This window comes from Salminus brasiliensis, chromosome 16 (assembly GCF_030463535.1).
Source record: "Salminus brasiliensis chromosome 16, fSalBra1.hap2, whole genome shotgun sequence".
NCBI lineage: Eukaryota > Metazoa > Chordata > Actinopteri > Characiformes > Bryconidae > Salminus > Salminus brasiliensis.
The window spans coordinates 32,056,641-32,070,485 of NC_132893.1; the positions used below are offsets into that span (position 1 = coordinate 32,056,641).

General features: G+C 42.2%; 1 protein-coding gene across 1 annotated transcript; it reads right to left on the reverse strand.

Annotated features, from left to right (window-relative positions):
* Positions 1-126: 126 nt before the first annotated feature.
* atp6v1b2 (ATPase H+ transporting V1 subunit B2) lies at positions 127-13,845 on the reverse strand. Its single transcript, XM_072658812.1, has 14 exons — positions 13,657-13,845; positions 12,558-12,613; positions 11,898-11,996; positions 11,591-11,684; positions 10,880-10,957; positions 10,407-10,546; positions 8,965-9,066; positions 8,721-8,818; positions 7,851-7,974; positions 6,341-6,491; positions 6,061-6,143; positions 5,584-5,688; positions 4,338-4,467; positions 127-1,959 (listed from the first exon to the last, which is right to left on the reverse strand). The coding sequence occupies exons 1-14, from the start codon at positions 13,787-13,789 to the stop codon at positions 1,823-1,825; spliced, it is 1,530 nt and encodes a 509-aa protein (XP_072514913.1). The 5' UTR covers positions 13,790-13,845; the 3' UTR covers positions 127-1,822.

Sequence of the window (13,845 nt, forward strand, 5' to 3'; positions counted from 1 at the left end):
AGAGGCCTAGGCTCTGCTACTGGCCCTTGGAGAAAAGTACCAAATCCTGCTAGCAGGCGCCAAGAGCCCTAGGAGTCTGAATAATAATGCTGCTTAAAGGCCTAATAAGAGAACAGGGCAAGGTAACATGGTGGCATGAGATCAGAGTTTATTCCACAGACTGGATGAACTATAAACATTAAACATTTCACAATATCATTTTCATGCATTCAACAAAAACGTTCTTAATATGAAACTCACATTACTGCGGCACATCGACTTAAGGAGGAGGAGGTAAGCGCACTGACACCATGGCACGAGTTTTATGAATAAATAACAAAAACATATCTATATGACAAATAAATACTGTTTTTTTTTAATCAAATAATAATAAAAACATTCTTGAGTTTGTAACGGAAAGTTTCCATTGCCGCTATGAAACACTCTCAGAAAACTGTCAGACAATATCCAACCAATCATTACGCAGAACAAGGCCAGGTAAGCAAAGCATAAGGCATAAAAATAATAAAAATACAAATAATAATAATAATAAATAATAAAGTAAAATAATGAAGGCCTAAATGAACCAATATTGCTCAGTGAATGTTTAAACCTTTTGAAGAAGATGTATATAGCGCCACCATGTGCAAGTATTACTGGTACATATGGCTTCTCTACAATATAATCCATACAAATCACAGCGTACAGCAAGATCGTAGAACACGTGTCGATTCGGTAACACTCGTCAGGCCGCAATTCTGCCTGTCATAGAGGATTCCCATGCAAGTAGCTTATTTAAATCCCATAGCCAAGTGACCAACCAGTGTTGAAGAGGAATTCCACCAATTTTTCTACATGTCTGCATATTTAATAAATAGTTTAAAAAAGAAAAAGTTTGTGTGGTGTGAAGTGCCGCGTTCTAGAAACGTTAACAGTGAAGGTAAATGGAACCAGACGTCTGAAAAGTTTAATGCACCAAAAAGCTACAATATAGAGGGTTTAAATGAAAAATGACAACTGCATTACATGGGAATGAATATGCTAATTCATGCCTGATATTGGTCTACAATAGTTTTGAGAGAATATTATGGCACAAGCAAGTATTTTTCTTATGTTCAAGGCGTAGGGGTACATACTGGCTGCTGTAAGGCAAAGTAGTCCCAAAAGAAAGCATTGTGTTTTGGGTTTACCACTATTTTACTGTTGTACAACAATACATATAAAACTCCTGTACTTCACCATCCATTTTTGAAAGCAAATAAAGAAATAAAAACAACTGTAAAGAATTTGATACAAAAATAAAATGACCTCCGGTTCCATTCACCTTCACTGTAAAGAAATCTAAAACCGTAAGTTTCTCTGCAACAAAGCATTTCTCACCAAAACCACTCGGACTGACCATGTTAACACCGCAACCATTACATTATGCACATATTTGGATAGATTGATGGACTTTCCCTTTAAACAGTAATTGCAGCACTGTAGTGGTTTCCAGTGGTGGCTCAAACCTCTCTGTCCACAAAAGGACTAGATGTTTTCGTAATAGACTATTTATGTCCTTACAAATGTTCTTTCACGCATTAGGCAGCACACTTACTGCAGTACAGCAACAAGATTCACAACAATTTTACAGAACAATAAGATCATGTGACCAAAAAGCAGCGAATGATAGAAGCATGAAGTACGATGCCCAGACTCCATACGCGAGTCGAGAATGATAAGACATCTGAGTGTGTTGCTGGAAGGCAGACGTGATGCAGGGTACACAATATCAAGAAGAAAGAGAGCGAGAGAGACTAAAAGAGAGAGAGAGAGAGAGAGAGAGAGAGAGAAGAATAGGAGCTTAGTGTTTGGAGTCTCGAGGGTAGAACTCTGCCAGGGTGCTCTGAGGGATCCTCTTCAGCATCTCCTTGGGGAAGATTCTCATCAGCTGCCAGCCGATGTCAAGGGTTTCATACACACTTCGGTTTTCGTACGCACCTGCAGACCAAAGCAAAGCAGCGTGACTTCTAAACTTTTTAAATCATTGGCAATGCCATCAAGACTGCGAACAGACTCCATCGTGCATCATGATGACCACATGATGGGGTGTCCTACAGGTCAGGCTAAAAACCTTTGTCTTTTTTACCGCACATTATAGGGACAAAAGTATTGAGACACCTACTCATTCATTGTTTCTTCTGAAATCAGGGGTAATAAAACCAAAACAAACTGTCTCGGGAAGGTCCTACTGTCCAGGGAAGAAGGCTTTTTTTTACTAGATCTTGGAGAAGCATTGTTGTGGGGATTTGATTGAATTCAGTGACAAGAGCGTTAGTGAGGTCAGGATGTTGGACGTTCACCACCCCACCTCATCATCCCCAACTCCCAAACTCTTTCCAAAAATATTGGATGGAGCACCTTCATTCATCATCCCAGAGAACACAGCAGTTCCACTGCTCCACAGCTTTAAAGCTGGGGGCTTTATACCCCCCCCCCCCCTCTAGCCCACCCCTGGCATTAGGCAGCATGGTGCCTTCTGACAGTCCTATTCTATTGGCAGGACTTCTCTACAGGAACTAGACAAGCTGTGACATATAGTGCCCAGGAGAAGCCGGTCTTATTTAAACCTCAGATGTTTAGTCTGGTCTGCTCTTGATTGATGGTTGAAGTGAGGGGTGAAGAAGACCACCATGGCCAGATCCAGAGAGCTCTCTGAGGCCTTCAGAAAGAAGGCTGTAGGTGCAGAGGAGTCTGGGAAGGACTTTCAAGTAAATAAAGTCATATTGTCATGCCTGCACATGTCTGAAAATATGCTTTAGGGTGCACAACCGTGAATCATATGTCCTGTAATCTGCATTATCTTGTCCTGCATCAGCCCTGATATGAGGTCTGCCTTGCACTGCGCAGCAAGACAGCATCACTCACCCTACCCCTTCCGTCCCATTGTCGTCACACTAACTAAACAGATAAGCCGTGCTGTAGCCTTCCACAGAAACAACACTTTTCCCGGTAAAACAGCTCAACCGATTCTCAAAGCCTAACAGCAACCACAGCAGGAGCCAGTAAGCTAACTTAAAAGGGACATGCCGGCCAGATTAGAAATGCCCCACCTCTGAGGACTCAGGTGTGAGGAGCTTCTCTGGGGTGGAGGATTTCTGGAGGGTCATTAGTGTTTGAAGTCAGCAGGAAACCATATCTAACACTAAAATCTAACATTAGTGCTGGGAAGCTACAAAATCCCAAATCCAGGGTGGGGTCTAAAGGTGGGGTCTTAGTCCAGCTGGAGAGTCGCTTTAAAGCAACACTATGTACCGTAAAAATATCATATCATCTTCAGGATCTTTTTGATGGTTCACTGCATTAAAAAACATTGGTGGAGCTGCATGTGATTCATATGAGTGCAAAATCCATCTGAATGCTTCTAGACTTCCCACTTGTTACCAAATGCATGTGTACAGTTATCCAAGAGGGGGCGCTCACAGCGTGATTTGTATTTACTGCACTGGTGCAAAAGGGAATTACACTTCTTAACTGTAGGGGGAGCCCATGAGCCAAGAAACACTAATTCTCACATAAAGCTGCTAACAACTTCTAACAAGAAGTGGTTTGGGGGTTTTTTAAGGGGTTGGCTTTAGTGTATGTGCCGTAATTTCTTGGGGGGGCTACGACACCATTTTCAACCAGGAGAGCTGCATAATGCACACCCTGAAAGGTCAGACTACCTCAGGAAATGCAACAAAACAAACAGCTAGAAATGATCGGAATATAGAACTATATTGATCTGGATTGATTGTATTCCTGGCTGTATTCCTCTCTGTTGTTTTTAGGTTTGAGCAGTGCGCCTATTATTTTACTGATACTACCATTACAAATATTACAGAATGGGTCACGCTCATAATGTTCCATATTTTTAGCTTAGTCATTCTTTTTTCTGAATTTACCCCCATTTTCTTCCCTTTTACTCAACCCGCAATGCCCCCGCAATGCCCCCGATACCAGTGAGGGCGCACCAACACATGCCCCCTCCAACGCAGTCAAGGTGTGCAACTCACGCGCCTGGAGGGAAGCGCCAGCCTGCAGACGCCTGCAGTAACGGCCAGAACCACACCCTGGGACCTCGGCTGCCGATGGCTAGTAGCATGACCAGGATTTGAACCAGCGATCCTCTGATCATAGTGACAGCGCCTCTGACTGCTGGAGGCCAGCTTAGTCATTCTTATTCAAATATTGATTTATTGAAAAACCTAATACAAAATCTATAGGTTTGATTAAAAGGGCATTGCCTCTTTACATGGACCGTTTCTCATTAACAAAGTCTCACACAAACACACAGACGCCCTATGACATAACCTCGCTCACAATCTTCTACTACTCACCCTGAGAGATGAAATTCTTCTCAAACTTCTGGAGGAACTCCAGGTATAGCAAATCATCTGCAGTTAGAGCCTCTTCACCGACCACAGCCTTCATGGCCTGCACGTCTTTCCCGATGGCGTAGCAGGCGTACTGGCAACAGAGGAGCAGCTTTACACAGCCTGTTCAACGAATCTTTTATATTATCAGTATAAAATAAATAACAAATGAAAGCTCTGGTAAAAGTTCTACCAGGAGACTCCAGTGGTGCATCACCTGTTCCTCAGCCAACCAACAGCCTCCACCTGTGTTTAACAGACCTCTACTTACACGCCTACTTTGCTGCTGATGGGCCTGCTTCCTGGACCCCATGGTGATCGCTGGGAATCCATGGGAAAACCAGATGCTCATCTCATTCTAGATGCTAAGTTGGCTTTCTCAAAGTAAATCAGGAGGTCTCACCCATGTCTCAGTCCTGCATAAGGCCAGACACTAATCCTATTCTGGAGGCTGAGGGGTCTCTCTCAAAATCCATTAAGGTGCTTAGATTCATTAAGCAAACTACAGGTGTCGGTGTAATGAGCCATCCACATTAACATGGTGTAATCTACATGTCCGTCACACTGATGTAGCAAGACCTGGCCCGAGAACAGGGCCTACACCAAAGAAATTGCACGAAAGACTCAGATCTTAAAAAACGTTTTTTGTCCTTATATGTCCAGAGTCTTCTGGTAGAACTTTAATTCATAAAGTATATGACAAAGAAAAGCAATAATGTAAGATATTTAGCAAATAATAAATAAAAATGATAAAAAAAATCAAGATCAAACAACCAGATATCTGCTAAAAACATAGAAAATCTGCTTATTTTTAGTAATAGACAGTAATACATAAACAATAATAAAACAAAAAGCAATTTCAGCAATATGAAATTTTCCCCATTTTCTTCCCAATTTGGACCACCAATTACCCAACCCGTACAGACTGTACAGACTCCCTCATCATCACTGGTGAGGGCGGAGACTATTACACGCCCCCTGGAGGGAAGCGCCGCATACCCGGCTACAGCCCACCAGCCTGCAGACACCAGTGACGGCCAGCACCGCAGCAAAGCGTCATCTACCCACCCTGGGAAGAGCAAGCCCCACTGCCCTCTCTCGGGGCCCCCGGCTGCCGATGGCTAGCAGCATGTTAAATAATATTTTCGTGAATTTTATTTAAAGAATCCACTCTTCAAGCCTCAGGTGTGGTAATTCCCATAAATCTCACCAGCTGGTTGGACACATCTGAGTGGTCCTTGCGGGTCATCCCCTCTCCAATAGCGGACTTCATCAATCGGGACAAAGAGGGCAGCACATTGATAGGAGGATAAATCTGCACATAGAACACACAGTCTGCATATGAAGAAGTGGAATTGTAATAATAAATGGCAATAAAAATATATACACATGCAGTGAAATGCTTACAGTGAGTTGGCATACATATCATCATCATCATCATCTACTAATTAATATAGCTATTAATATAGCACTTTTCATTTTAGCTACATAATGTAAAAGTGATTCAGGAAGATTAATAAACAGGAAATAAGGGCCAAAACAGTACACATACACTGACCTGAACAGACCAGCATTTCTTAGACATACATTTGTTCAAGAGTGACCCCTGGAGGTTGGATAACTTAAGTATGTTTGCATTAATTGCACCAATTTACTGTAAATTTCAACACATTAAGGAATTTCTGACCTGTCTGTTGTGAAGCTGTCTGTCCACATAAATCTGACCCTCCGTGATGTAGCCAGTCAAATCAGGAATAGGATGTGTGATATCTGTAGGAATTAAGAAACAATTATATGATAATAATAATAAACTTTCTATTGTATAGCAAATCATGCAAATAAGCAGCTTACACTTATGAATAACACAGAATTCATTCATACAAAATCAAAGTACATAATAATAATAATAATAATAATAATAATATCAGCCTTTAAGACCAAAATAGGGGGATAAAGCCGGCCCTCACCGTCGTTGGGCATGGTGAGAATGGGAATCTGAGTGATAGAGCCATTGCGTCCCTCCACACGCCCGGCTCGCTCATAGATCGTAGCCAGATCAGTGTACATGTAACCAGGGAAACCTCTGCGGCCAGGCACCTCCTCTCTAGCTGCTGACACCTTCAAAGATAAATGACATAATTTCCACCGGTCACAGAAGCATATCATAGAAGGCAGCCCTCATCCACAGCAGCGGGAAACAGGGAATTTTGTCACCGCTGGGTTCACAGAACCTATAATGCATATTCAAAGTCCCAATAAATCTCTGTCAGAGCCGGGAACAGAGCTTTCCCTGCTAAAACACACCATATGCAGCAGTGTGCAGAGGTTTCAGGCACCTAGGAACGATATTTAAAAGCACTGCTATCAGCAGTGAGAGAGTTTTTACTGTAGAAGCTCCAGATCCAATCAGAACAGATACATAAATCCAGTAAAAAGGAGAAACAAGAGCTTCTTATTCTGAAGAAAGTAGTGAGATCTTGTCGGTGAGCTAGTCTGAAGAGCAGAGCTCGGTTCCTCCAGGTTTCTCCTGGATGCCCCCCAGTCCAGCCAGCACAGCGTGGAGGATGTGTTCAACTCCATCAGCAGCAGCAGCTCACCTGATTTACCATCATTAAGCCCTGATTTACCACCAAACCAGGAGTTGATCTGAGGAGAACTCTAAATAATACTAGACTCCATGAGAGAGGAGAACTTTGGATATGTTCTAATGATGAACACAGTGATGGAGAACCACCACCACTTTCTGTAGGAGTGTTATTAATATGATTATTATTATATCAGAGTTTTACTGACCAGGTAAACACTAACTGACCAGATAAGGGCAAGTTTTAACAGACACATTTTCACAGGTGCCAAAAACGTCTACACAATGCTGTTTGATGGAATTTTTTGAAAGACTTTAAGTCCATTAAACTGATCAATTAACCATCAAAGTATCCAGCAGATTATTAAATTACTAACAAATCTGATAGTTAAACTCTACAGTGCAGAGAGAACTGGTGTAGGATTGCAACGAAAGAATCCCAAACCACAGAGAGCTGTATTACTCATATTTTATCTTGCATTATTCACAGCCTGACCAACGACAGCTATCAGAGGAAGAGTTTCTAATCTACAGCTGATCTATAAAAGATTTCCACTTCTGGACATAATGGGAATCTGGCAGTTATTCTTTACACTGTGTCAATGGTGAATGGACTAATAGAAATGCTCCACAATCTTTTTACACAGACTTCCATTGATAGTTAAGCAGGTTTTTAAAGGCTTTTTCTTTCCTAAATTGCCCTTGAGGTTTCGTGTGACGGGGTGAGATCTAATCTATACAGGAAATAGAGGGGGAGATATCTGAGGATGCCTGAAGATGACTGCAGTCTTGGTCATCCTTCAGGTTAAATTTAGAGTGGAAAGTATCATTATCCTTAGTACTACCCTTCTAGACTGACTGGGGTTATGGTTAGTACTGAAGTTAATTCTGACCTCTCGCAGAGCCTCAGCATAGGAGCTCATGTCCGTCAGGATGACCAGCACGTGCTTCTCACACTGATAGGCCAAGAACTCAGCAGCAGTCAGCGCCAAGCGGGGAGTGATGATGCGTTCAATCCTGCATATGGGAATTAATGATTAGCAGCTCATCAGCCAAGAATGTCACCAAAATGTCCAAAAAAAAAATATATATATATATCTTTAAAATGAATAAATAAATAAATACATAAATAAATACATATATGCAGAATTTATATTTATCAAATTTAATTATTTTGACCATAATGGATCTAAATAGTAATGGATGCATGATGGTCTCAGAATCAGAATTGGCATGAGGAAATAATCATTTACATTGGACCAATAAAATGAAATTAAGGTTAGGACCAGGATAAAGTTTAAGATTAGACTGGTTTGAGGTTAGGATTATAGGGCCAGGGTTAGGATTAGGATTAGGATTAAGCTTTGGGGTGAGGGTATGGTTAGGGTTATAGGGCTAGGATTTTTGGGAGTAGGTTTTGGGATGAGGGGATGATTAGTGTCAGGGCCAGGGTGGGGATTGGGTTTTGGGGTTAGGGTTTACATTGGACCAATAAAATGAAATTGATTAAATTTGTGCTGAATATTATACAGATTACTGCATTTGTTACTCTGCAAAACAGAGCAGTTTAGACCCAATTCCCACATGAATACATAGAAATGTTTGTGTGTCAACATTGGTCTCAGAATTCCCACACCAGTGCTTCCCTAAATACCATCACTCAAAAGCATGCACTAAATATGAACCTGCATTTATTATAGAAGTAAATCTTAGGAAAGGAGGAAATGTGTAAATGATCTGCATAGGGTTAAGAGTGTGCTCACGTGGGGTCGTTGGCAAGATTCAGGAACAGGCACACGTTGTCCATGGAGCCGTTCTCCTCGAAGTCAGACTTGAAAAATCGAGCCGTCTCCATGTTGACCTGAAGACACAGTTAGAAAAGCAAATTACACCAAGTCAAAACTGATTCCGTGACAAAGTCTAACATTTCTGACTGAACTCATCCAACAAGGTTCAAGCTCCTAATGATCTGGGATAGATCAGGACTGGATCTGTGGTTCTTCTTACCCCCATGGCCGCAAACACAATAGCAAAGTTTTCCTCGCTATAGTCCATCACGTCTTTGGACTTCTTCACTAAACCGGCCTGCCGACAGATCTGTGCAGCGATCTGAAATGACAGCAGAGACACATATTCAATTTTTCATTCCAACTTAGTCACAAACAACTTCTCAGCAGGCGACACTTTATTTGGACTGCTCCTTTTTAGATGTAATAAACACTCAGCAGGCAATAACAGATAAAACATCTCAGTGATGGAGCAGCATCTGAACATTCAGTAGATTATTTACTAAACTCAGCTGGTCTTCACGTTTTTCTGGAGAGTCCAAGTTCAGATGATGATGTTCACCTGAGAAATCACTGATCATCTAAAAGCTCTAATACAGACCACCTCAACATCCTCAACCAGCTGCTACAGACACTTGAACATTTGGAGGTTCTTGAATTTGAAACTGTGGAGGAACATCCTAAGGTGCTTTGAAGAACCTTCAAGAAATTATTTTTAGAAGGAAAGAGATTCCTTAAAACATCTCACCTCAATCTCAAAGAGGTTCCTCAAAGCATCTTAAGAGGTTCTGCCAGAGTTTCAAATTGGAGAACCCCTTAACGTCCCTCAAAGAACTATATTTAACAGTGTGGATCTTAACTGAATTAGACTGAGATAAAGGGGCCAGGGTGAGGGTTAAGGTTAGGTTTTAGGATGAGGTTATGGTCAGGGCTAGGGCCATAATGAGATTAGCATTAGGGTTTGAGGTTAGGGTTAGGGCCAGGGTTAGGAATAGGCTTTGGGGTGAGGGTGTGGTTAGGGTTATAGGGCCAGGGTTAGGATTAAGCTATGTTAGGGTCAGGGCCAAGGTAAGGTTTAGGCTTTGTGGTGAGGGTTGGGATTAAGCTTTGGGATGAGGTTAGGGTTAGGACCAGGATAATGGTTAGCAGTAGGTTTTGGTTTGAGGTTAGGGTTATAGGGCCAGAGTTAGGATTAGGCTTTGGGATGAGGTTAGGATTAGGACCAGGATAAAGGTTAGAATTAGGTTTTGGGTTGAGGTTAGAATTATAGGGCCAGGGTTAAGCTTTGCTTAATAGAAGTAAGATATTATGTCTACTTGATGTAACATTTCAGTAACAATTAATGTCAGTAAAGCATCAACAGAAGATCTCGTCATCCTGTAAATTCTATACACTATTAGAATAAATCCAAATAAATATGATGTATCCGGTGTATTAGATCAAATGTGTTTTGCCCCTCTAATACAGAACGCTGACAAGTAAAACAGCTAAATGAAAGCTTGGCTGTAGGCGGTGGACATTTAAGACTGGGTCCAAAATGAAAGAACTCAAAACAGGACACAATCAGTAAACTATCCAGGAAACAATTAACAGCCCTTTCTGCTGCTGTTCTGCGCACAACGCTGCTCAAAAGGAGGCTGAATATAAGACAAGGAACAGGACCTCGTTATGTGGTAGACCAGCTGCAGAGAAAATTGGTATTTTCTGGCCTCTGGCAATGCTGTTCATGCCATCGATGGCAGAGATGCCGGTCTGGATCATCTCCTCTGGGTAGATACGACACTGTGGGTTGATGGGCTGGCCTGGAACAGAGGAGTCATTTGGACAAAACAAATATTAGTATAGTCACATGACCATAGAAACATCACTGATAAGCATATTTTTGCCTATCAAGAACAATTCAAATGGAACAAAATGATAAAGGCTTTCCACAGCTGGAGGCTGAACACTGTTGAGTCAGATTAAGGTGATTTCACAGTTTTCCAGATGGAATCGTTCAGTTTATCTTTGCTCATTTGGTCATGCTGGCTGTGTCTACACGGCCACTGGCACTGTTTCAAATTCCTAGAGTTAAAAGATTGCTGCATCTGCACACGTATCCAGCATTTAAACCAGTCAACAGCTCATGAGATTACCCATAATGTCCAAATAATCCTCTGCCAAGACAGTGGGGCCTCGGTCGATTGGCTTTCCTGATCCATTGAAAACACGGCCTGGAAACACAAGGTTTCAATAAAACTTACTGTTGGATATTTTCAATGTGAAATGTTTATATGCAAGTGTCTCGATAGATGGATGGTTAGATGGAGGGGTGATAGGTGGATGAATGATTAGGAGGGTGGATGGATGGGTATATGTGTGGATGGGTATATGGGTGGATGGATAGAGGGATGGATCGATGGATATGTGGGTTGATAGATTGTGGATTAATGGTTAGGTAAGTGGATGGATGAATGGATGTTTAGGTGGGTGGTTGGATAAGAAAGTGGATGGATGAATGATTTGGAGAATGGATGAATGGATGGGTATATAGGTGGGTAGATGGATAGATGGGTATACGGGTGGGTGAATGGATAGATGGATGGATGGATGTGTGGATGTATGGATATATGTGTTGATAGATCCTGGATTAATAGTTAGGTGCGTGGTTGGGAAGATGGGTGGCCGGATGGGTAGATAGGAAAGTGGGTGGATGGATGATTTGGTGGGTGAATGAATGGATGGGTATATGGGTGGGTGGAGGGATTTCAAAATCGGTGTGTGGGTAAGGAGAGGAATGGATGGTTAGGTCAACAGATGATTGGTAGATGGATGGATGAAGGGGTAGACAGATATACTTTTCTCACCCAGCATGTCTTCTGACACTGGCGTGCGCAAAATGTCTCCAGTAAATTCACAGCTTGTCTTCTTGGCATCAATGCCTGATGTTCCCTCGAATACCTAGAGAAGAAATGAGTAACAGAACAAATAATATCAGCCTATATCATGTAATATTTATTATTTCATATATTGATTATTCCTATATATGTTTTATCTATACACTGGCTTTAAGTAACACACATTTGTAAAACTAGCCATTGTTATTTTAGTGTATATATATATATGTGTGTGTGTGTGTGTGTGTGTGTATGTTCAATTCAGGTGATTCCTTACCTGCACAACAGCTTTTGAACCGGTGACCTCCAATACCTGCCCACTGCGCTTAGTGCCATCAGGAAGGGTGAGGTGGACGATCTCAGCATACCTGGGAAACTGCATCAGGAAGAGGAAGGGCACGATTCTTTCTTAATGGGCCTCTAAATGATCCTAATCCTAAGTGAGTGGATTTCTTTCCTTTAATTTTTCTTTTACTCAGCGTTACTTTAGTGTACATATATACATAATATTATACTTATTCTGTTTCCCTCTTTTCATATTGATATTTATAAGATTATGCCGGTAAATGGAGGAACTGCAAAGTAAGTATTTCATTGTACAGTGGAACTGCTTGTTTCTGCTGTGCACATGACAATACACCTTTGAATCTTGAATCTAAGCTCAGAGGGATCTTTCGGATCCTAGTCTCTACAAACTAGCTAAGGGTATTTTCTGAGTGAACACTAAAGCACTTCTGGAAGTCGCTCCGGAGAAGAGCGTCTGCTAAATGCCTTCAATATCTTCATAATGAGCCTGTGTGATAGGTTTGCTATGACCTGTTTCTGTATTTATACACTGTATACAACCATTTAGGGTATTAACAGCCTTCACAAACATGCACACTACATACACTGACATGGATCACCCTGATATATATGTTAACATACTTCACCGTACCTTCACTTGGTCCAAAATCACCAGGGGGCCGTTAACACCAGACACGGTTTTATATGCTGTGGACACAAGATACAGTCAGCACATTATCGGTAAATGTAACAGACCTCTGATCAAGTCTCTGATCAAAATACATTAATCTCAACTTGCAATACCCCTGCGATTATGACTTTAACAAAGGGTGCCCTTTGTCTGAGCCTGACTGCATGTATTAAAGCATCAGTCAAAGTATATTTGATGGACATCGCTCACTGTAATAGGGGCTATTCACATATTGCCGAGTACCAATTACTGCAGGTCTATTGCTGTATAATTCAGAAATATGAAAATGCTTTAATGACCTTTAATAGACCTTTAAGCTGTTCATGTTAATGTCAATTAGGCCTATCCAGGGCTGGCTTCATCCATTTGAGTCATTGCATTGCATGCAATCCTACATTTCACATTGCATCAGGCCTTCTGCATGCAATTCAAGTGAGCATCTGCTCCCATAACAAAAGGTACTGTCACCATTTACCTGGCATATAGGATGCTGAGGAGCCATCCCAACATCTGCCAAATAGCTAGGTGAATGCACAAGCCACACTGTTTATTTGTAGCCTATTGTATCATAGCTATTATGCACTGGTGCACTTGGCTGGACACAAGGGCATCATCATCATCATCATCATCATCACCCTTACCCAGCTGCTGACCACAACACCTCCAGCTGAGCAGCTGAGCAACGCAAATGTGGCCCAGATTCGAGCTAAACGTCGAATCGTTGCTGAATAGTCCAGCAAACTGGCGTATTTTAAGATTGACCTGCATCCTGATCATGTCATTCATTCGTACTGAGAGCTACAGCAGCTGCAGGGTGACTATCTACCAGTGTTGGTGAATCCAACTGAATCCAGGTCCAGAAAGTGATAATCCACTCCGGGATTTCGTTCCAACTGCCTGGGCGGCTCTGCTGCGGCTGAGCCGCAGCAGAGCCGCCCAGGCAGTTGGAACGAAATCCCGGAGTGGACTCTCACTCCCTGGACCTGGATTCACCCGCCTTTGCACCTAGGCGAGCTAAAGGCTAAACATCCCGTTTTCCCGCATTAAAATCCCTACTTACTGAGTCTCGGCTGAGACATGTAGTCACGACTGACCGCCAACGCATGCTCCCGGGCAGCGACGGTCTTGTGGCCGCTGACAGCCGAGGAAATTTCGCTCACAGCTCCGCTCACCATTCCCCGAAGAGCCTTCATGGTTGCTTCTCTTAGCGTTAGCTGCGTTAGCTGCTGCGGGTCGTGACAGCAGCGTT

Coding starts and splice junctions, on each gene's coding strand:
- atp6v1b2 (XM_072658812.1), bottom strand. CDS start 13,789: ATGAAGGCTCTTCGGGGAATGGTGAGCGGAGCTGTGAGCGAAATTTCC. Junction 11,997..12,557: donor TGATTTTGGACCAAGTGAAG/GTACGGTGAAGT, acceptor TTCCTGATGCAG/TTTCCCAGGTATGCTGAGAT. Junction 10,958..11,590: donor AGTGTCAGAAGACATGCTGG/GTGAGAAAAGTA, acceptor TTGTGTTTCCAG/GCCGTGTTTTCAATGGATCA.